Raw genomic sequence first — 23,832 nt, forward strand, 5'->3', positions numbered from 1 at the left:
GCTTTCTATGAAGACTTGTTAGCGGTGTCTGAGTTTCCTTTATGGTTATTGGCCTCATTCCTTTCAAAGTCTGAGGCTGGGAAGCCAGCCTGTTAAACTGACACTTGACAATTAGTTGGTGGATAATAATTATCGTAATTAAGGCTTTATAATGTAATAGCACCTTCCAGCTACTCTTCTCTCAATTTATCTGTATAATTATTACATATTGTTTCTTTTCTTTACCAATTAACTTAAAAAAAAAAGAAAAGAAATGGTGCGGAACGGTGTGGAAGCCAATGAAAAGCAGCTCCAGTGTAGCCAGGCGCATGTAAGTCATGTGAGGGAGGTGTGGACTCCTGCAAACCTGCAGGCCCGGCCTCTTCTGGGACCGCTACGCAGCCAGCTGGTTAGAAATGGCCTTTCTGGCCCAGCCGCTGTGGCTCAGTGGTTGAGCATCCACCTGGGAACCAAGAGGTCCTGGTTCGATTCCCAGTCAGAGCACATGTCCAGGTTTCGGGCTCAATCTCTCCCTCTCCCTTCCACCCTGAAGTCAATAAAAATATTTTTTTAAAAAAAGAAATGGCCTTTCTGGAAGCGTAATTTGAACTTGTCTAATGGGGCACTGTCCCCAGAACTGATGGACCCAGGAGAAGGAACTCCCAGATAAAGGGCCACGTCCAGGAGACGGTGTCATTGCCAAGCATTTCTGTCCCTCTCTTTTAGGTTTTAAGGCTGGAAGAATTCATCCAACAGAATAAGCGATGTCCCCGAAGAGGCGAGGACGGGCCCCCGGAACCGAACTACCCGCCCCGCGGCGACTTGGAGACCCAGGTGAGCCCGGCTCCTTCGGCTTTGATTAAGGATGTCTCCCTGTGTCAGCACTCCAGCGTCCCCGGTGGCACATGCTGGCATTAATGGGCTTTTTTATTGTCCCCCTCAGAGCTGCCAAAACGCCTGGAAAAAAATAAATCACTACAAAACCCTTCTGTAAAAGCCAGGAACAAAACAGAGTCCTAAGCAGTTCTCCACGGGTGTGAAAAAGAGCAGGCTTGTCAGGGGATTCTTCTCTCCGCTGAGAGCAGCCTGGGCCCAGGGGGGCCTTTGGTCATAACAACGCCCAGGCCACCTCCCTCCCCTCCCTGCCACCAGCTGCGCCCATGCTAGCTCACTCGCTGCCCTTCTAGGGATGCTGCTCGGGGCAGAAACTGGTGCCTGTGAGTCTCTGTTCGGCTCCGGTGGCCGTATGCCCTTCCTGGTTTGTCATCACGAACCATCACACACTTGGTGGCTTAGAGCACAGAAACCTGTTGTCTCACACTTTGAGGCCAGAAGCCCGAAATCAAGGCGTCGGCAGGGCTGGTTCCTCCTGGGGCTCCGAGGGAGGTCCTGCGCCACGCCTCTCCCAGCTCGTCCGCACGGAGCTCAGTTTCCAGAGGGAAACACAGACCCCTGGGCTACTCAGGGCTGCGGGCAACCTCATGAATGTCAGGTCCATGCGGCTCAACTTAGCATCGCGCTATTCGTTCCTTCCACAGTCGGTTGTGGAGTCCTAGGCTGGCACCTCGAGCAGCCGGTGCAGGGAAGAAATACGCACACACAGACAGCGTTAACGCGATGTGGACATGCAGTGATAGAGTTCATCTCCGGCGCTGTGTTTTCTGTTAGGCCACTAGGACGCACTTTGCAGGTGTCGTTTGTTCTTTTAAATCAGTTTTATTTTGTTCTTTTCAAATAGGTAATCCACTCCGTACCTGGTGCAGGGTTCAGCAGGTGTGGCGGTTGTGCGGCGACAAGCACGCCCCTCCCCCTAGCTCCCTGTCTACTTGTTTTGCTTTTTTAAAATTCCTTCTTTAATTTCTCTTTGCAGAGCCATACCGTGCATATGCAGGCATTTTTCCCCACAAATGGTAGGATACTCTCCTGCACTCTGCTTTTTCTAACTTACACTTTTCTAGCTTCAAGGTTGTAACCCATCAGTACACTTCCATATCAAATATCAACTTTATGGTTTTCTTTAAAAAAACAACAACTGTCTGGTGTTCCCTTGAACAGAAAAACCACAGTATATTTAACCCTCCGTTATGCTGGATATTTGGGCCATCCTAGTTTTTCTGTTATAGACAATAAATACTTCAGTGGTAATAGTACAGAAGTGTGGAGGGGTATCGTGCAGTGCAGTAGTTAAGCGAGCTCACTGCCGAACCAGGCACCTGTGTCCTTACTGGCAGGGGAACCTTGGACACAAGGTTTGAAGGCCACTTGCTGGAGCTGCCTCGGCTGTGAGATGGGCGGATGCTCCGCCTGCCTCTGAGGGTTTTGTGAGGACTCAGTGAGTTAACGTGCTGCAGTGTCGGAGGCACACCTTCCCCTGCAAATGCTCAGCAGGTGCTAATTCTTTCCATTGTAGCACTTGCTGGGTCCGAGGCACGTGGGTGTCTTCCTTTGTCAATTAGCTGACGTTCAGCACTCTTTGTGTTACTTCCAGGGGTGGTGCGTGCATTTTTAACTTCGATAGGCCTGCCACTCTGCCTTCTGGCGTGCTGTGGCCCCACAACCTTGCCAACACTCAGCTACAAAACTTTCTGAGCTTGGCCAATCGGAGGATGTTTGTAATTTCTTCAAATATTGGTGGCAAGCCCGGCCGGTGTGGCTCAGTGGTTGAGCGTTCATCCATGAACCAGGAGGTCACAGTTTGATTCCCCATCAGGGCACATGCCCAGGTTGCGGGCTTGATCCCCAATAGGGGGTGTGCAGGAGGCAGCCGGTCAGTGATTCTCTCTCATCATTGATGTTTCTATCTCTCTCTCCCTCTCCTTTCCTCTCTGAAATCAATTTTAAAAAATATTTTTAAAAAATATTGGTGGCAAGCCGATATGCCAGCCCAGTGAGCTGAAGCTTTGCCTGGGCCCTGGAAATACAAAGTCCTAGAGAAGTTCCCAGGGCCACTCACCAGATGATGTGTGAGCAGCCCGACCCCAGGAATCGCAAGGGGCAGGTCAGTCTGAAAGGAGGAGGCTGAGTGGGGTTTGAACAGCCCATGGCTGATCTTGGGGTGGAAACAGGGACATCCGAACAGGGTGTAAAAGGACAGCTTCCCAGTGACATCCTTGCCGGATCGGGCGCTGCAACATTAAAGCTTCCTCAAGACTCGGGAGTTGGTGTTTAGGCCCTTAGCTGTTCTGCCACCGCATTTCCGTGAGTCAGAAAGGATTGAACTAACGACGCCAACCGAGAGCAGACTTTTCACTGGCTCTCAGCACACGCTGCCGAGGGCAGGCTGCCAGGCCTGGGTGTGTCTCCGTCCCACCAGAGTTAGCGGCGACGTCCCTGAGCCTTTTGTCCTGGTCTCTCCTGTCTCGTCCCCTTGATTCTCTCGGGGTCATCGTTTTATTCGCTGGTTCCCAGAAAGCCAGTCCAGCCTTGGTAACTCCGAAGGGAAACTTTTTCCTGGAAGACTCCCCTGGTGCCTGGTCGCACAGAACTCGGGGCAAAGGCGGTGGAGGTTCTCATAGGTCCCCCTGCTTGCCCCTGCTCCAGAGAAAAAGGGGAGTCGTTTGTGCTAATGATTATTCAGGCCATTTCACTTGGGCACGGATGTGAGCGGTCTCTCTGCGAGGCAGGGGCTGGGTACCGGGGGAATGAGCCTGGGCCTGGGCCTTGGAGAGCCCCATGTCAAGTGGGGGAATGGGTGTCCCTAATAACCGGTGTGATACATGCTTCATACTGACAGGAAGATGCTGTGTGGAGAGGGAGGTTCTGCCCAGGGAACCCAGGAGCCTCACAGTGACATTGCTGCCCCCTGCCTGGACACTGAGGTGGCACGGGACTTCACCAGGAAGGGACATGGCAGGGGAGGACACAGTGAAAGGTCCCGAGGCGAAAACCCTCAGTCCAGTGGGAAAGGAGCCCAGGGCTTGCCCAAGCTCCCCCAGGCCTGAGAAGCGTCCCCTGCTCACGGGGGCCATTGGAATTGAGGGCATCAGGGTCCTGGGGGTCAACAGACAAATGATCACTGAGCCCTTAACCACGGACACCCTGTGTCCCCCTAGACCACAAAGGGCTGCTACCCTCCATCTGGTGTGGGCTGAGGGGTCCGGTCCCATCCAACATGGAACACGGTGGGCTGCCCTGGAGATGCATTCCTTGGGGAGATTCCAGGCTGGAGCCCAGGAAGGCAGCACGGGGAGGGCCACAGCTCCGCTCGAAGGGTTAGGACATGGATCCCACCCCAGCTCTACCCCACACCTGCGTGGGGACCTTGGGTCCGAACACCTGTCTGAGAGCAGTTTCCCCTGTACCCCTGTGGCATCACACAGAAGGCCCTGACACTGAGCCAGGCCCACAGTGCTTTCCCCAAACCCCACAGCAGTCCTATCCGGCAAGTGTTATCATTACCCTTGTTTACATACAGGGAAACTGAGGCACCAAGAGCAGCACCAGGGCCCGTGCTGTATGCCATGTCGCTGTACTGCTTCCCGTTAGGTGATGATCCCCGCCCTCCACGCCCCACAGACGTGTGATGACGAACTGAAGAAAGCACATGAAGGCACTTCTCAAAACTCTTAAACATTCTATAAATGGAAGTGACTTTATAGCATCTATTACAGTCCCCTGTAACCACTCAGCCAAAGCCCAGTGCATTAGGTGTTCTATTTTCAGATTCACGTAATGCACCTTTGAAAGGTGGTCAGCTGACCTTTAGAATGACTTTGAATACCCCCTTCGAGGGGATTTCCTGGGTGTGGCGTCCCTTTAAAATAGAAGCAATCTGGAAGAGGTGAACTGCCTGGAAGAGGAAAGATGAAGACCCACCGTGAACGCAGGTTGAAAATAGCCAGCTGTTTGCTCAGGATGAGTAGCGGGGAGGCTTTTGCAGTGGGTGGCTGGAGCAGAAGCAGCACTCTTCATTTTTCTGTGCACAATTAATACCCAGGTCACTTTACCACTAGAGAGAGTGCTGAGCTGAACCTGAGAAAATGCCTGGGATGGGCGGGGGGGGAGGGGAGGGCGGGGGGGGGGGGGAAGGGGGCGGGTACCCAAGTGTGCGGATTAGGGGTGGGTAACTCAGGAGACACTCAGGGTTGGCCCTGGGGGGAGCTCCCTGGGAGGGTCCCAAGCAAATAACCAGAAAAGGAGCTGCTAGACGGACGGTTCCATTTGGAATTCAGAGCAGAGTGCACATTTGAAATAAGGATTGATGGGCTTGAAAGCCTCCTTTTAGCCAACTCTTGATCTCCACGGTCAAGTCCATTTGTAAAGCATTTACTTATTTATTTATTTTAAAATATATATATTATGGATTTCAGAGTGGCAGGGATAGAGAGATGGAAACATCAATGATGAGAGGATATTTGATCGGCTGCCTCCTGCACGCCCCCCACTGGGGATTGAGCCCACAACCTGGGCATGTACCCTTGACTGGAATTGAACCTGGGACCCTTCAGTCCGCAGGCTGATGCTCTATCCACTGAGCCAAACCGACTAGGGCCATTGGGAAATATTTTAATAGCACCCAGCTCCTTTTAAATGATGTACTTTGCCCTGACGGGTTTGGCTCAGTGGATAGAGTGTCGGCCTGCGGACTGAAGGGTCCCAGGTTCAATTCCAGTCAAGGGCATGTACCATGGTTGCGGGCATATCCTCAGTTGGGGGGTGTGCAGGAGGCAGCTGATGGATGTTTCTCTCTCATCAATGTTTCTAACTCTCTATCCCTCTCCCTTCCTCTCTGTAAAAAATCAATGAAATGTATATTAAATGATGTACTTTGGTCCAAAATGCCAGGTGAACAATGTGTAGGAGAGAGAGGAGGGGGTTGTTTTTGTCATTTTCATGGCCTGTTGGTCCCCCGCACTGAACCACAAGTTTGTTAAAATAAAGAACTGTTTTTTATTCATCTTAATCCTTCCTGCACCTCACACGCCTGCCTGTGGCGGATGTTTAGCACTTCCTCATATACATAAGCTGATTCTTGACGTGACAGCTGCACATGTAGACGGAGTCGCCACTCTGAGTCCTGGTGGCTGACGGTTAGATGAGGAACTCCCTCAGAAGTGTGCTTTGGCTGGAGGAGGACTTAGCCGCACCCTGCGGTCCTTCGTTACTCCGGGGGGGAGGGGGCCCGTCTCCTGGCGGCTGGAAACGTGGATAGAAACGGGATTCCTGAGCCCACCTCCCCCGTGACGTGGAAACAGCCTTCCTCTCCCAGCCTGGCTTCGAGTGTCTGTTGTGTACATGCTTCTCAGCAGCAGGTTTGTGACATCACACCCAGCAAGGCCTTGATTCTGGCAGCAGGCCACCCTGCCAGCACGGTGTGAGAATTAAATAAAAGTCACCAGACATCAAATACCGGGAAGTAAAAGTCACCAGACCTATCCAATACTAGATTTGCCTTCTGTTCTCAGTGTACTGCCTCTCAGACCCCAGCTGACCCTGCAGCGCCTGTCCTGCGGTCATGATCTGGACCAGGGGTGGGCAAACTTTTTGACTCGAGGCCCACAATGGGTTCTTAAACTGGACCGGAGGGCCGGAACAAAAGCATGGATGGAGTGTTTGTGTGAACTAATATAAATTCAAAGTAAACATCATGACATAAAAGGGTACGGTCTTTTTTTTTTTTTAGTTTTATTCATTTCAAACGGGCCGGATCCGGCCCGCGGGCCGTAGTTTGCCCACGGCTGGTCTGGACTCTTGAAGCAGCGCTGCTCCTTTGCAAAGAGCACAGGGTTAAGCTTTGCCAGGAGGGGGCGCTGGAGGCACCTTTCAGGGGGAAGGAGGCTTCTCTTTCTGGTTCTGGCAGCTGCTCTTTGCTTTGTTCTGGCTTCTGCTGCACAGTTGTGCAGTGGTGTGTGGACATCAGGCTATATTCTGCCTCGGTGACCTCATGGTGACCTCAAAGTCCTGGCCCAAACACAATGACTAGCTTCCGGGGGTCTCTGGTGACAGCACACCTTCCAGCCCTCACGCCTGCACGGCTGCCCCGTGCTCTCTGAGCACCACCCACCGGGGCTCACCTGTTCTGTGGAGGCTTCTTCCCGCCTCACCGGTAACTGTGGACCAGCTCTGGCTCACACAACCCAGAGACGGACTCCACCAGCGAGCTGCCGCCATCAGCTTCTCCAACGAGGTCTTTTGCAGAGCTTTGCTTCCGTCTCTCCGTTCCTGTTTCACTGGGGATGGAGTTCTGTGAGTCCTGCAGTAAGAGGAGGATCAATCGGAGAGTTTGAATGGTGGGAGCCTTTGCTGCCTTATTCAATAAACTCACCCCAGAGGACTGAGCCTCCCCTGGGAGGAGTAAGACCGCGTCTCCCCATTTGCTGGGGATCGGCAAGGCCAGGTGCTTCGGCATTCGGTCAGCTGCCTCAGGCTCCAGGATGGCTCTGTCCCCTCAGGTGGAAATCCCGTTTCTCACTGTTCCCAGAGGTTGCATGAGGGAGTGGACACCGCAGCCCATGGCTACATCCTGCCTCCACCCTGTCCTGCTCCACCACCCCCTGTCTCCCTGTCGTCAGGCAGGTCACTTCACCTTGCTGAGCCCGTGTCCTCCTCTGTAAAGAGAAAAGGAGAGGAGGAGGGGGTGATGATTCCTGCATCTTTTCTGTGCGACCTTGGAAACGCGGGTTTATCTCTCCTAGCCTCAGTTTCTCGTTTCAAAATGTATGGATTGGAAAACTCTGTTGCCAAAAAAAGAGAAAGAAACTCTATTGGTATCCAATTGCTGCTGTAACCAATGACCACAAACTGGTGGCTTAACACAACACAGCTCTTACCCTACGGTTCTGGAGATCAGAAGTCCTAACTAACATCCGGTGCTGGAAGGGCTGTTTTCCTGAGAATGTTAACGTTGAAGGCATCTAGTCAGTGTCTGTCTGTTTCTTTCTCTTGTTCTCTCTCTTCCTGCCTCCTAACACCCAATTCCCAGTGACCGGTCCAGCTTGGGCCAGGGGTGCCCTCTAGTCCCGTCAGCTGTGGCCCAGGGTTGGGTTCACATGGTCCAGGATGGCTGCTGTGGCCAGGCCTTCGCCGCCATCCCAGGCAGGTCGGGGAGGTGACTGGTAAGCCCCCGACCAGGGAGTGGTGAGTGCTCCGCCGGTCCCAGCTCGGAGGAGGAACTTGGCAGAGGGGACAGGTCTGCCCTGCTGTGCCCAATTTCATGCTTCCTTCCTCCCACTTCCCCCCACAGGCCACCGAAGAGCTCTTGGAAAAGGAATCTGGCCGCGGCCTCCAGATCCAGCAGCAGGCACGCGGGCTGGAGCGCCAGGCCTCGGAGGAGAAGGTCCGACAAGAGGTCCAGGGGGAGCAGACGAGGACGCAGGCTCAGCAGGCTCTGCTGCTAGGTACACCAGCCACACCCCTAAGGGCTCCGCATGGGGAGCCAGGGGCAGTGGGAAGCAGGGGGGAGGGCAGCGGGAGGGGGATGACAAGGGGGCAGGGGGAGGAGGCACACAGGCTCTGCCAGCAGCTACTTGTGAGACCTGGGGACCTGGGGTGGGTCGCTCTCAGCCTCATCTTCCTTTTTCATAAAATGGAGTTACAATTGCCCTACCTCATAGGGTTGTAATGTGGATTTGATGAGATAGTAAATATAAAACACCTAACACATAGCATGAGCCCCGTGAATGATCATTATTATTATTGAACATATCTGGACTTTCTGGGATTGCCTCAACCTCTCATTCCATTCTGAAGATTTCTGCAAGTTGGGGGAGCTGAGGCCTTCACTGTCTGTGTGAGACACACCTAACCTGCAGTGTAGGTCAGTGTGCGAGGGCTGAGAGGGTGAGTGATACACTGGGGTGGGGACCCAGACATGCTGGATAGATGGGTGGATGGATGGATGAGTGGATCTATAGATGGATGCATGGGGGATAGATGAACAGACGGATGGACAGGTGGGCAGATAGATGAATAAGTGGGTTTGTAGGTGGATGGATGGATGGACAGATAGATGGACAGGTGGGCAGATAGATGAATAAGTGGGTTTGTGGATGGATGGATGGATGGATGGATGGATGGATGGATGGATGGATGGATGGACAGGTGGGCAGATAGATGAATAAGTGGGTTTGTAGGTGGATGGATGGATGGATGGACAGGTGGGTAGATAGTTGGATAAGTGAGTTTGTAGATGGATGGATGGATGGATGGACAGATGGATGGATGGATAAGTGGATGTTGGGTGAGTGGTGGGAGAAGAGGGGAGAGTAATGAGTACACTACAGTTCGTGCTTTGCTAAAGGGTTTTATTGCCATTTTGTGATAATGGATTTCAAAAAATGGGGCAGTGTCTGGATTTTTTTTTTTTTTTAAGAAAAGAAGCTAGAGAAGTTGCTTGATTAAAATTCTATTGGGGAGAAAACATGACCAAGTAAGTTTTTCAGCATAATGTCATCAGAATATATTAAACTCTTATATGTGTTTAATATACTATACCTTTGAGAGAAGCTTAGTAGGTATATGGGAAACCTTTCACAACTAATACACTTTCACAATATCATTGATTTTCACTCTAAACATCATTTGTTTATTCTACAAATATATGTTGAGCACTTGCTACGTACTGAGGCCCATGCCGGGTGCTTATCTTATAGCTTATGGAATTATTGGAACAATATTTCAAAAGTCATTTGCAATAACTAAAATATAGTCTCAAAAGTCCATAATAGAAAAGTATTAAATATGCTAGTCCTTAAAAATTATCTTCTTTTTTTAAAAAAATAAATAGGTCATTGAGTAGCGTGTACTCTATCAGAAAATAGTCATTTTGAAAGGATTGCTTTCTTTGACTTTCAATCATGGCAGCGCACCCCTAGAAATCAGCACCATCCTCGGGAGAAATGTGAGTTTCTGGCTGTATCTGCCCTGGGTTGAGGAGGGCATGTCTGTTTCTTCGGATGATTCTGGTTTTACTTGGTTCTGTTGGGATAACATGCCAGCTCCTGCCCCCACATTCCAGCCAAGACCTCACACCCAGGGGAAGGGGAACCCATGTTCTGTCCCCTTAAGGGTTGGCATAAATGTCAAAATTTCAGACTTGGAGACCTGCAACCCCAGAAGAGGCCCCTGGTCATTGGTAATTCCCTGTGCTCCTCTCGGTCTGTGGACTTGGTGCTGAGGCCCAGTGTTGCCTCAGGGTTCAGCGCTGGTTCAGGCTGTCCCATCCGAACCCGCCACCTTCCTAACACCCGGCAGTATCTCCGAGGTGGTGCAGAGGGAGGAAGAACCACTGGACACGTGGAATCCTGACTCCACAACTTCCTAGCTGTGTGGCTCTGGGCTCCTCGCTCAACCTCTCTGAGGCCCAGGTTCCACACCATGAAATGGGGAGGGGTAGTACTGATAGGATGGTTGTAGGGCTTCTGTGAACAGTTCGCCGGGGTTTAGCACCGCAAATGGAACTCTTGTTACTGTCATCTTGAAATAAGTTTGGAGAACTTGACCCAAAGCCTTCAGCAGCGCCTACCCCAGGACAGACGTCAGCCTCCCCGTGCGCCTGACCTTCGTTGACCTTCGCTGCTCACACCTGACCTTCGCTGCTCTTCCTTGGCAGAGTCCCTGAGGCAGGAGCTGTGGGAGCAGAAGGCCGCCTGCTCTGAGCACCAGAAGGACTTGGAGGCGTTGCAGGCTGAGCTGAAGGCTCTGGGCAGCTCTGACAGGCGGCAGCCCATCACCCCGTGTGCAGGGGACAGCGAGGGCCACGCCAACACCACAGAGGTCAGCGCCCTGGCCCACCCACCCCACCCCTCTCCAAGCAGTGAAGGCTACTGCAAACTCCCGAAGGAGAGGCCCGGGTACTTGTGTGAAATGGGGAGGACCCTTCTCCTCCTGCTAGGGGGTCCCTGGAGAGCCTGCAGACTCCCCTCTTCATAAAGCAAAACACAGGTTTCAGGTTCTACATGTTGTTTTTAATTCAGACACAGCAGCCTCTCAGGGTGCTGGTACCAGGCAGAGCTTAAAGGTGGCCAATCCGTGCCCACCCCCCACCCCCACTCCCTGTTCAGGTCTGCAGGGGGATGTCTGAGCTCCTCTCCCCGTCTAGACCTCCCTGTTCCCATGGTGGGAGCAGCCTTGTCACCCCAGCTCAGGGCCCACTCTCCATGAGCTTCCTGGTCAGACATGGCCCCTTGGCCCCTGCTTGCACATCCATGATTCCCACCGAGCTGGGAAGCACAGTGACCTCCTAAGAGCCCAGACCCCTCTCCTCTCTCCTGCTTCAGGCATTCATAAAGTGCATTTGTATGTCGCCCTCAGTGGCGCCCTACTGCTGTGGAGGCTGGAGGCTGGGAGGAGCACATCTGGGCCACGTCCACCTTTGCGCCTCCTGAAAACATCTCCCCTGGTTACCTTCTCCCCAGGGTGGGGGCGGCCCAGGCCCCGCAGGCTCCCCGAAGGGCACCGCTGAGCAGACTCCCAGCGAGGGGTGCCTCCTCTGGGAGAACTCCCAGCTCAAGGACACAGTGCGGCAGCTGCAGGCCGAGGTGGAACAGCACCAGCAGGAGGCGCTGCAGCTCCGCGACCAGCACAGGTCTGTCTGCGGGCCTCAGGGCTTCCCTCACTCCCTTCCCTCCCTCCACTGCCGCTTGGGGAGCCTGGGATCCCCCCACAGCACCTTCCCAAAGAAAATACTCCCTAATCCACTAGCACTTCACTGACATTACTCCCCTGATGCAGGGATTAGCCCTGAAATAGAGGCAGGAACTCAGTTTCTCTATAAATCAGGGAATTTATGGAATCAGACCTAACGATACCAAAAGTATCCTCAAAACCAGCCTTAGGGAGAGAGTGCTGTGTGCCCTTAACTAGCTGTGTTTGGGTGAGTCAGCTAACCTCTCCAAGACTGTCCTCTTCTGTAGTGGAGATGGCACCACCTCGCAGGGCTGCTGCAGACGGCAGGGCACTGTATGCGAGAGGCCCCTGCCTGGGGGAGCACTCGGTAACCTGTGGCATTACCATTACCTAATCCAGATTGGATAGCTCATTATCAGTCCTGAATTCACAGGCCTCTCCTCTCCCCCACTTCTTGGAAAGTTCATGCGTTCAATTTTAACTTCATTAATAGCTATAGGACTTTTTGGGCTATCTGTTTCTTCTTGAGGGAGCTTTGTCAGTTCATATTTTCCAAGGATTTTGTCCATTTTATCTCAGTTGTTCAAGTGAAAGTAGTTGTGCAACTGAAACACTCATCCAAGAACAGCTATGGGCCCACTTGGCCAAGGTGAGACACCTCGATTTCAGTTAGGGACTCACCACGTGACACTGAGTGAGGAGGGGGGAGCAGGGTAAGGACTCCTCACCATTTTGGGGGACAGCCCCCTCCAGTTCAGAAAACAATGGTCCCTCCGCCGGAAAAGAATGTATCACACAAAATTATGCACCTACTTTCTGAGGGAGACACACCCGAGGCTTGTCTGTAGGCCCCTGAGGGACCCCACACCTAGGTTAAAGCAAAGTGATGGCTGATGCCTGGACACCTGTTTTGGGCTACAGACTGTTCTGGACATGTATGGACAGGGTCATTCTTGCACTGGCCCTGTAAGGTAGCCACAGTCGTCACCTCCACTTAACAGATGAAGACACTGAGCCGGGCATACCTTGCCCAAGGTCACACAGCTAGGGAGTGATGGAGGAGGCGGCAGACGGATGTGGCAGCCCGGCTCTACACGCTGCTCTCCTGACCCCACCCACCCTGCCTTTCCACCTGGACTGGGGATCTCCGAGGTCTCAGAGTCCAACCCTCAGTAATTCTGATACAGAATCTCTGCATCCAGGCCTCCCCACCTGCCCCGAGTGGAGAAAATGCTTCCCAGGGCTCCCCTCCAGAGCTGCCTCCTACTCCTGCCCCTGTAGGCTGTTCTTCATGGAATGAGGAGGTTTCTCCCTCACGGAATGCTGGGGTGGGAGTGCTGAGAAGGGGCTCCACAAGAGAGAAGGGGCTTATCCTGGACCCACACCTCACACACCCCAGGCTTCCTTCCCACGGTGCCCTGACCTCAGATGCATAACCTACCTGGACCCATCGTCTCCAAACCTGGCCACCCAGCAGAAGGGGGAGAAAACCCCCGCGCCCAAAAGGGGGGTCCCGAGAGCTGGGTCAGCCCAGTTGTGCTTCCATCCACTGCAGGCAGCTGGAGGAGGACCAGCAAGCCCAGCGGGCCCGGGAGGTGGAGATGCTACGCCAGGAACATCGGAAGGAGATACAGGCTATGGTGGCCGACTTCAGCAGCGCTCAAGCCCGGCTTCAGGCCCAGCTGGCTGCCCTGGAAACCGAGTAAGTGAGGGGGGAAAGAGTCGTGCCATTCATGAGGGGACTCTCCCAGTTTTAAAACTGGAAACCCTGAGTCCCAGGAAGTACCTCAGCCCCGGAGGAACGGGGATGGTTGGTCACCTGTCACGTTATGACTCTGCAGTCCCCCTTCGTGCAGGGCCCTGGGAATCTGTGAGGAGTAAGACTGCCTCATGGGCTTGGTTTGGCCCTCACACTGGGAAGAAAGCAGAAGGACCAAGGCTACCTTTCTTATTAGCATTGGCCCTCTTCCAACACAGTCCTGCAAGGTGGAAATTATTATTCCTATGGACAGACTAGAGGCCTGGTGCATGGACTCGTGCACGGGTGGGATCCTTCAGCCTAGCCTGCAGCCTCTTGCAATCTGGGACTCCTCAGGGGATGTCAGACTACTGGGGATCTGGCTGAAACTAGCAGTCCGACATCACCCGAGGGATGTAGCAGTGCCAAAGCGGCAGGCGGCTGGGGAGGAGCCTGAGCTGGGGCCAGGTGCCCCACCGCTCCCACTCATCCTGGCCCCACTGCGCCTGCCGCCGCCGCTTGGTAGCACTGTGGGAGCACACTGACCACCAGGGGGCAGCTCCTGCATTGAGCATCTGCTCCCTGGTGGTCAGTGCACGTCATAGTGACCAGTCGTTCTGGTCGTTCCAGTCATTCCGGTTGTTCCAGTTGACCAGGTGTAAGGGTTGCTTAGGCTTTTATATATAGAGACTAGAGACCCAGTGCACAAAATTCGTGCATGGGTTGGGGGTCCCCCAGCCCGGCCTGCACCCTCTCACAATCCAGGACCCCTTGGGGGATGTCCGACAGCCCTCTCGCAACTGGCTCCTAACCGCTCACCTGCCTGCCTGCCTGGTTGCTCCTAACCCAGCCGTGGGCAAACTACGGCCCGCGGGCCGGATCCGGCCCGTTTGAAATGAATAAAACTAAAAAAAAAAAAGATCGTACCCTTTTATGTAATGATGTTTACTTTGAATTTATATTAGTTCACACAAACACTCCATCCATGCTTTTTTTCTGGCCCTCTGGTCCAGTTTAAGAACCCATTGTGGCCCTCGAGTCAAAAAGTTTGCCCACCCCTGTCCTAACCCCTAACTGCTTGCCTGCCTGATCACCCCAACCACCTCTGTCTGCCTGCTTGACCTCCCCTAACCACTCACCTGCCTGCCTGATCTACCCTAACCACACTGCCTGCCTGCCTGATCACCCCTAACCACTTGCCTGCCTGCCTGCTTAATTGCCCCTAACCACTCGCTTGCCTGTCTGGTTGCCCCTAACCACTCTGCCTGCCTGATCGCCTCTAACCACTCTGCCTGCCTGTCTGATCGCCCCAATCACCTCTGCCTGCCTGCTTGATCTCCCCTAATCACTCACCTGCCTCCCTGCCTGATCACCCCTAACCACCTCTGCCTCAACCCCCGCCGCCATAGCTTTGTCCGGAAGGGTGTCTGGAATGACGTCCAGAAGATTGTTCGACTGTCCGGTCTAATTAGCATATTATGCTTTTATTATTATAGATAATACAAAAGGCATTAATGTATTCATTCTACAAATGTTTATTCAGGGCTTACTGTTTTAGGCTCTGGATTATGGAGGGAACAAAACAAAGACTGCTCTCATAGAACTCACAAATAATGGGGATGCTAACAAGAAAAAAACAAATATTTAACTTCATATCGGTAGTGAAAGTGCTGGGGAAAAAATAGCATCCGTTTCTAGAGAGTGGCAAGAGTGGGCAACGAGGCCTCTTTAAGGAGGTGACATCTACGCACAGGGGGGCGAAGGAATGAGAGAGGCATCTGGAGAACGAGCATTTCAGGCAGACAGAACAGCAAGTGCAAAGGCCCCGGGGTCTGCTTCGTAAGCCCGAGCAACCAGAAGGCCCTGTGGCTTCTGTGGATGAGCGAGAGGGTGAGTGGTAGAACCTGAGGCTGGTGGAGTAACTCCAAGTGATGAAGGAAATGCTACAGTGAGCAGGGAGGAGGTTGGATATACAGTGGGGCCTTGACTTACGAGTTTAATTCGTTCTGAGACCGAGCTCATTAAGGAGCTCGTTAACTCAAATTACTCTGTCAACTCAATGCAAAAAATCTGCGGAGAGACAGCTGGTATCTCAAAAAACTCATTAGTCGGGACACTCGTAAGTCAAGTCCCCACTGTATTCAGAGCACACTGGGAAGCCATGGCAAGGCTCTAGGCAGAAGTAACATGGTCTGACTTACTTTCTCTGGCTGCTAAGAGGCTGGAGGACTGGGTGCTAGCATCAGGGAGACCAGGTCCAGCAGCACTAAGTGAACTTAAATGTCCCCTGCCTGAGCCCCGGCTTGCCCTCTTAAAAACTGTCCTCCACTGTCTGTAATACAAAGCAGATCATCCGAAATCTGGAGCGGAAGCTTTTACCATCGTCCCTCTAAGGCAGTGGTTCTCAACCCTGGCTGCACATTAGAACCACCTGGGAATCTTTTTAAAATCCTGGTTCCTGGGCCTCATCCTCCAGAAATTCTGTTTCTTTGTTACTAATGCTGTGGCCCCACCCCATAACAAAGAAACAGAATTTCCGGAGGATGAGGCCCAGAAATCAGGATTTTAAAAAGATTCCCAGGTGATTCTAATGTGCAGCCAAGGTTGAGAACACTGCTCTAATGGGTACTTACCACGTGCCAGTCATTCATTGAATCCTCGCAACCACCCGATGTCACGCCCATTTTAAAGGAGCAACTGAGGCTCAGGTGAAATGCATACCCAAGGTCACAGCTAGAAAAAAAACAGAGCTGGGATTAGAGCCCAACTCACCTCACCCCAAAGTCCTAGCCCAGTGGTTCTCAACCTTCTGGCCCTTTAAATACAGCTCCTCATGTTGTGACCCAACCATAAAATTATTTTCGTCGCTACTTCATAACTGTAATGTTGCTACTGTTATGAATTGTAATGTAAATATCTGATATGCAGGATGGTCTTAGGCGACCCCTGTGAAAGGGTCGTTCGACCGCCAAAGGGGTCGCGACCCACAGGTTGAGAATCGCTGTACCTAGCCTCTTATGGACCATATGCAATGGGTCATCTGCAGCCCTAACCCTCCCTCTCCCCACCATCCAGAGAGTTCTTTCTCAGCTTCAGGCTGAAAGAGTTACGGGCTCTGCACATGCCACACTCCCTGTCGGCCAGCAGATGGCGCCAGAGCCACGTCGGTATTAGCAGAGCCTTGGGCATTGCCAGGTGGGGGCCCTTTCCTGCTGAGGCCTCCTCTCCCAGGCATCCCTGGTTCTTGAAGCCCCACTGTGTGCGGCATCTGTGTGCATACATTCACCATTGGTTCCTGGGCCCTGCAGCCCTGGGGGGGACTCACAAAGGTCACACTGGGAGTTGGGGTCCTGGGCTCCATCCCGAGCTCTGCAGCCAGCTCACTGGGTGATCTTGGGTAAGCTCTCTGGGCCTCAGTTTCCCCTTCTGTGCACAGAGAGAGTTTCTGGCCAGGCTGACCACCAGTGGCGTCCCTACCACGTCATCACCTTTCCCCCTGCTCGTGGCTGAGTAGTCGCAGTGAGGGGCTAACTGCATGTCTGCTTGGAACAGACTGAAGGATTCCGGAGAGAAGTCCAGGCCGGAGGACGTGCAGCTTATAGGCCGCCTGCAGACCCGCTTGAAGGAGAGAGAGGAGATCATCAAGCAGCTCACGGTGAGGCTGTTGGCTACCAGGGGGCCCTGCGCGGGTGCCTGAGAGTTCCTGGGGGAGGAGGGAGGGAGGGAAGGGGCATTCCCCTGCACCTGGCATTTTGCTGGGCACCTCATGTTTTAATGATGATAACCATAAAACCACCTTACAAGAGATCCTTGGTTATTTTTCTACAAAAGAATTCATACTCACTAAAAAAAAAATTAACACAGGAAAATAGAAGGCACAAAAGTCTCTCTGCTCCCAGGCCCCACAGCATCTGCCCATGGCTGATATCACTCTTTTTTATTAGCCAACAGAATTTGGGGAGATCTAGAATGGCTCGCCTTAGGTTTGAATTTCAGCAGATTCAAGCAAGCCAATTACTCTATATCGATTTTCTGTAAAAATGACCTCCTGTTTTCCAGTTAGCAAAGCCACCCCCTGGGTCCCTTGAAGGGAAAAGCTTTCTTTGACTCCCGCTGCTTCTGTATCAGGCATCCACCACGGCCTGGTAGCCATTTATTTAAAAATAATACAGAAGGAAAGAAAGAGTGGCACACATTAACAACATTAGCCAGATAGGGGTTGTACCTGGGTCTGCTTGCTTTGCCTCCTTATTGACTTTCTGCACTTGAATTGTTAACTTCCTGCAGTACTCTTCTCAGGTGCTGATAGCACTTGGGTCTCTAACTTCCCTAAGGCATTCCAAATAAGCTGGCCCATTGCTTTACCAGAGGGGCCGGGACACAAAGACCCAGGAGTAAAGGCGCTTCCTCACAGCTCCCTGGATGGCATCTTGTTCGCCTGGCTTCCCTCCGCTCCCCAGGACTTTCCTTCTCTCTGTCTTCCACCCTCACACAGCCGCCCAGGGCCCTGTGGTTAGGCTCATTTAGACGCAGTTGTGCTGTTTTTCCAGGAGGAGAGGAGATTTCACTACGCAGCGTTCCCCAGCGCCATGTCCCACCGGAATCGGTCCTTCTCTTTCAACCCCCACCCAGGGTATTTGACCCCTTCCATGAAGGTAGGTCGGTTCTGCTGGTTTGGGTGCATTGCAGGATCTGCTGGTTTCATTTTCCTGAGGCACCTGCAGCGTATTTACCAATGGCTGGGAGACGGTCAAAAGAAGACTCACTAGGACCCACAGAAAATAACCCAAATGCTTAAACAGTGTTTATGTCTGGCTAGGAAGATGATGTGTATTTTTATTTTTTATGGTGTTTTTTTTTTGCCTTTTCCAAATTTTCTGTAAATAAATGTGTCACTATTAATAGTGGCTCTAACAGTAATTGGTGGTCGGAAGAGCAGGAATCTTCCACTTCTTAACATTTTTTCCCTTATATTCTTGGAATTTTTCCTTATATGGAATTTGTTACAATAAAAATATGCACCAAATCCCTCATTTGCTATCACAAATCCTAAAAGCTCAAAAAAAGTAGTGTTTTTTAATGGCTCACAAACAATAAATCTAGTAGCAGCTGACCTGAGATAAGATCACTTATGATTTTTACATATCCTTCTTACTGTGACAAAATGTAAGTTTCACTTCAGAAATAGTCATGCATTTGAGGACAAGATGGGTCCAGCCCCTGCTGGGGTGTTATGTGGCCTTTTAAAATCTAAACAAAGGTCTTCGAATTACAAAACACATCTGTCCCCAGGAATTTCAGAGAAGAGACTGTGGACATGTGCGTTTTTTTAAAAACACAAAATAGGTTAGAGGGGAAAATGCTTGGAAAATAATATGGAAGTACGTAAATAAAAGCACTCCTCCTCACGGGCACGGGTTCGGTTGGGTGGGTCTTATTGACGCTTACAATAACACCTCTTTGGGGTGACGCTAAGAGGCCTGTCCTTTAACACAAACAGAAAAAGAAGATGGAGGACGTGCCCAGCCGAGTGGTCAGCGTGCCCAACCTCGCCTCCTACGCAAAGAACTTTCTGAGCGGTGACCTGAGCTCCCGGATCAACGCCCCGCCAATCACTAAGTCCCCCAGCTTGGACCCAAGCCCCGGGGGTGGTCGGCCTTACAAGCCCACCCAGTCTCTAGACGTGAAAGCGGACACCAGGTAGGGGCAGGCGCTGTGATCCCGTTTTCCCGGAATAGGAGGAAAACCGGAATTCCGTTCTGGCACCTGTGCAGTACCCGGCACTGGGACAGATACAAAGAGCAGCAGGTCAAGGCCTGCCTGGGAAAATGGCAGTCCCGGCAAGATTGTGTAAGGGCAGAGAATGTGCCATTCTTTAGAAGAGGGACTATTTCTGGTACCACATTCCAGGACCCCCACCCCCGACACACACACACCCCTTTTTTTTCATAGACAAGAGGCATTGAATCCATTCAGAGGCAAAATTTTTAATTCTGGGCTTTGAAGTTTGCATTTCAGAAAGGGCCACTCCTAAAATGTTCCTTTTCCTAAGGCCCTGCCTGCCCACGGCTGTTTGGGCAAATGGGGCGGCATGCATCTCGATGAGTGTTGGCCTGCAAGGACCTCCTGGTGGTCAGTCATTGAATGAGGCCAGCCCTTTGTTTCACAGCTAAGGAACCTGAGGCCTGGAGCCCCCAGCACATCCCTGTATTAACTGCTAGAGCCACCTCCCGGGTTCATCTCATACTTGTATACCTGTGTTTAAGGCTATCTTCCCATCTACATATATATAAAAAGCTAATGTGTTAAGTGTCCGACCATCCAACCGGTCGCTATGACATGCACTGACCACCAGGGGGAAGACACTCAATGCAAGAGCTGCCATGACGCACACTGGCCATTTACAGAGAAACGGCGCCGCGGACCTGGTGCCCACAAAGCAGCACTTAGCTTCTCCCAAGTGGGACACAGGCCCCGCCACACCCCGGAGGGACAGCCCACCAAATCGCAGCCGATGCTGCCGAGACCCCAGGGCGCAAAATGCAGCCCACAGCCCAGCCCAGCCCGGGAACAGTCGCTGTGGGCACTGGGTAATGACGTCACATAGCGCCCGGCTTCTTCTCCCTAGTGACTAGCCTCCTTGGTGTTTCTTCAGCCCAGGAACACGGCTTGCTTTATAGCCAGGTGCAAACATTTTACACTTTAACCAAATGTCTGTGAAGCGTTTTCCTGTGCCTCATCTCATTTGATCCTCACAGAAGTCCTGGAGCAGGTAGATAGGAGACTTGGTGGAATCCTATTTTCTTTTCATTAGCTGGAAAACAGAGATTTAGAAAGCTTAGAAACTTGACCGGACTGAAAAGAATTAAGAAATGGTGGACCTTGAAAGTAACTTCAAGTTTTCTCACTGCGCAGAATATAGTCAAACACTGCTGCAGTTAAATATTTCATCCTTTTTTCTCCCTGCTTGATCTACAATAATAATCTGTTTCATGTTGATATTTACTGCTGTGTTGCTGATAATTACCTGAAAGAGAAGTTGGGGTGCTTCCCTGGGCTGGAAAGAGTTTAGCTTAACCAGAAAGCAGGTCTAATTAAGCAAGTTTCTCTCTCTCTCTCTCTCTCTCTCTCTCTCTCTCTCTCTCTCTCTCAATATATATATATTGGTGCCAGTCACATGCGTTTCCATCTGTCATTGTCGATCGTGAATTTGGTTGACATGTCTATTATAGAGAAAGGGCGAATAGCAATATTAAAATATTTCTTCTAATTTCCTTTCAATGTGCACAAATTTGTGCACCAGGGCTTTAGTTGCTGTATATGAAGTGCCAAAATTGCAGATAGAGACCATTCATCCAGTATACACCATACTTGCTTGCTAACTATTTCCCCTTTTCAATTTATGAGGCTAATTTCACAGCCTCATTGTGGTGCTGGAACACAGTAGATAACTTTTAAAGAAGCCATAAGTTATAATGCTGTGTTGATCAACCATTTCTTTCTTCTTTTTCTTTTGTTCCTGTAGAGAATTTTTATGGGTTTATTTGAACCAAACTGACAACATATGCTAGGGAGCAAGATCTCAAATGCTCCTCTTTTACCGTTTTTTTTTTTGGGGGGGGGGGGGTATTTATTAACTAGGGGCCCAGTGCATGAATTCGTGCACCTTGAAAGGAACTATGGGCTGCGAGGCTGCAGTGGGCACAGGAGTGGGTCTCGGCCCATCCTCCACACCCCTGTCCGGCCCCTCCTGCGCCGTGGTCCCCGGTCCCGTCTGCTGGCAGCCCTGCTCCTGCTGCCACCGCTCCCACATGCTGACAGTGCTGGCCCCGCTTGCACCCGATGACGGTGCGGAGCCATTGGGGCTGATGCCAGCAGTGGGTGTGAGCAGACCAGCGCTGTCAGAGGGTGTGAGTGGCGGCTACTGACCCCAATCACCCCTCAGGAGCAGGGGGAGGTGGAGAAGCCCTCAGGGGCAATCGGGGCAGGTAGGTGCCGCTCACACCTGCTGATGGCGCTGAGTGATCGGGACCGGTGCAGGGCGCCGGGAGGCAGGTATGAGTGCCAGCTTCGGTGCTGGCTGTGGGTGCGAGTGGGGCCGGTGGCGGCAGTGGGTGCGAGCACTGGGTGGGACCATGGCACGTGGAAGCAAAGAATTTTTAGTAACCACCAGAGGCTCACTCCGATGACAGCGACCGGTGCTCCGCCTTAGTCTGGCACTCCCGGTCACCTGCTCCACCATCACGCCACGGCCAACGCCCGCCATGTTCCGTGCTCTGCTGCCTGCTGCTGATGCCCACCATGTTCTGTGCGTGCCCCCCGGTGGTCAGCACACATCATAGCGACTGGTTGTTCAGTTGTTTGATTGTTCAGTTGTTCCGCTGTTCAATCTATTTGCATATTAGGGTTTTATATATGTAGATTTGTGCCTGGAATAAATGTTGCAAATATGCCTCATGATCTTAAGTGAAATAATGGAGAACCTTTGGTTTTCAAATCTGAATTAGACATTCCCTTCACAGCTGGTTTCCAGATGCTAATGTTGGCCAGTCACGTTCCAGCACTTTTTGAAGAGCAAAGAAGCAGTTATCTTCCCCTGAAAAGATGGTGGGGTATTAAGATGTTTTCTGAGTAATTTTCAAAACTGCAAAACCATCTAATCCTTTTTGTTGTTGTTTTTTGTTTAGGACACAAGATGGTGAAACAGCCCAACCCAAAGAAGTGCAGCAGAAACAGGGCTCTGCCCACCAGGAATGGTTCACCAAGTATTTTTCTTTCTAAAGTGACCCTTGGGACCCATCACAGAAAGGACATTTGAAAAAAATGTCTTTTAAAACATCTGACTGAGGGAATGAACTAAAAAATCAATCAACCAAATAACCTGCTTTGTAATATGATTTGCATCCAATAGCTAAACAAATTTTGGCACTGACATTTCATACTGTTCATTGTGGCACCGGTTCATTAAAAATCCTTGACGTTAGGGTGAAAGGAACCCGTGTTACCCGAAAACATCATAGGAAAATGTGAATGTTACTGATGACCTGCCTGTAGTATTTCGCGTCCATAGCTTGCGCTCTGCTTTTTAAAGGGATTTCATTTTCGAGGATGCAACTCAAATCCACTTGAAAAGTGTTTCTATGTAAGTGATGTAATTTAAGATGCACATCGAACCTCATTAAGAAGAGGAATAAAACAAAGTTCCGAATAACCAGGAAAGCCAATTAAAACACAAAACAAGCAAATTGAAGCTACTAGGACTTAACAGCCACAGACCTTGACACTTGGATTTCCTAATTCTGGACGTGACATATCTAATAGAGGGGATAACACCTACCTCAGAATGGGGCTTTATGAGGATTAAGCAACATAATATGGCAATGATCCCAATCACGAATTCGAATTAAGCACTGCCAGGATTTGTGAATTACTGAGCCCCGCCCCGTCATACCCCCGTTTCAATCTGCAATGCCAGTTGCCCATTTGTGAAGGTTTCTAGATTATCTGTTCTTTCAAGTCAAAGATCTACTGAACCTCTGGTCTCTGGGTTTGGGCCATTTGCCTCATGCTGCATTGCCCCCCCGTTGCATGGATGCTTGGTAGGTTAAAGGGGACAGGTAGTGGCCATCCTCGGTGCTGACCTGCTCAGCCCACACTGAACTGTCGGACCCTCTGAAGGAGCAGTGTGATTTGATAAAACTTAATACATCTTTTAATGGGCAAAATGTATTGTCCTCTGGTGCTGGCCCCGCAAGGTGGCCCATGAACAGTTTATTCTAGGCACTGTCAAATCTTTGCTCTTTGAATAAAACTTTAAACAACTGGGCGATAAAAATGGTTATGACGTGTATTGATTTTCCAAAAGAAGGGTGAAATTTGATGAAGACTGAACTTGGAAATGGAAAGTTCACAATGACCTCAATCGGATCATCTTCAAATAAAAAGTGCATTACATCTCAAAACTCCTAATTTAAAGGTAAATTTACTATCTAATCAAAACACATGGCCCCAATAAGATAATTTTTTAACTGTAAATACTTACACCTGTAACGTACCGTATTATTTTTCAGGATCAATATATTGTTGTCTTTTGCTTCCTGCTCAGAGTGAGCATTGTAGGACTTTGTGTCTTGTTTTAAAGACTGCACACAATTCTACTTTTGTTGACTGAAACCTTTTCCCACCCTGCAGCTCCTGATGATTAGCAAAGCAGGCTTCCCTTCATTCTGCTGTCCCATACCTCGGCGTAACACCTGCTGCAGGGACAGGATTGTACTCAACACTCTGCATCTGTTTGTACTCCTTTCTTGTTGCAGGTGAGTGAAAAAGATTTGTTAAATTTCTAGATCCTACCCAATCATTACATGTGTGTTAACTAAGTTTTTGCATGCTTCTATCATCATGGGAGTGAGGAGACAAGGGAACTCCCAGCTGATGGCTTATTTCTCATTGAAGGAGGGATTTCTATGTTCAACCAACCAGCAAGATGCCATTAAAAGGAAAATGATATTTACAAACAGAAAAAATTGAAAAATTATTTGCTAGAAATT

General features: G+C 50.9%; 1 protein-coding gene across 1 annotated transcript in view; it reads left to right on the plus strand.

Moving 5' to 3' along the window:
• Positions 1–22,361, plus strand: part of FAM184B (family with sequence similarity 184 member B) — a 66,585-nt gene extending 44,224 nt beyond the window's left edge. Inside the window, exons 7-15 of the mRNA XM_059674835.1 lie at positions 706–813; positions 8,162–8,315; positions 10,529–10,692; positions 11,334–11,503; positions 13,100–13,246; positions 16,835–16,937; positions 17,833–17,937; positions 18,783–18,982; positions 21,970–22,361. Coding sequence (XP_059530818.1) covers positions 706–813; positions 8,162–8,315; positions 10,529–10,692; positions 11,334–11,503; positions 13,100–13,246; positions 16,835–16,937; positions 17,833–17,937; positions 18,783–18,982; positions 21,970–22,063 — 1,245 coding nt within the window. The 3' untranslated portion in view covers positions 22,064–22,361. The remainder of the gene's footprint in view (positions 1–705; positions 814–8,161; positions 8,316–10,528; positions 10,693–11,333; positions 11,504–13,099; positions 13,247–16,834; positions 16,938–17,832; positions 17,938–18,782; positions 18,983–21,969) is intronic.
• The last annotated feature ends 1,471 nt before the right edge of the window (positions 22,362–23,832 follow it).

Source organism: Myotis daubentonii, chromosome 1 (genome assembly GCF_963259705.1).
Source record: "Myotis daubentonii chromosome 1, mMyoDau2.1, whole genome shotgun sequence".
In the NCBI taxonomy this organism is placed as follows: Eukaryota; Metazoa; Chordata; class Mammalia; order Chiroptera; family Vespertilionidae; genus Myotis; species Myotis daubentonii.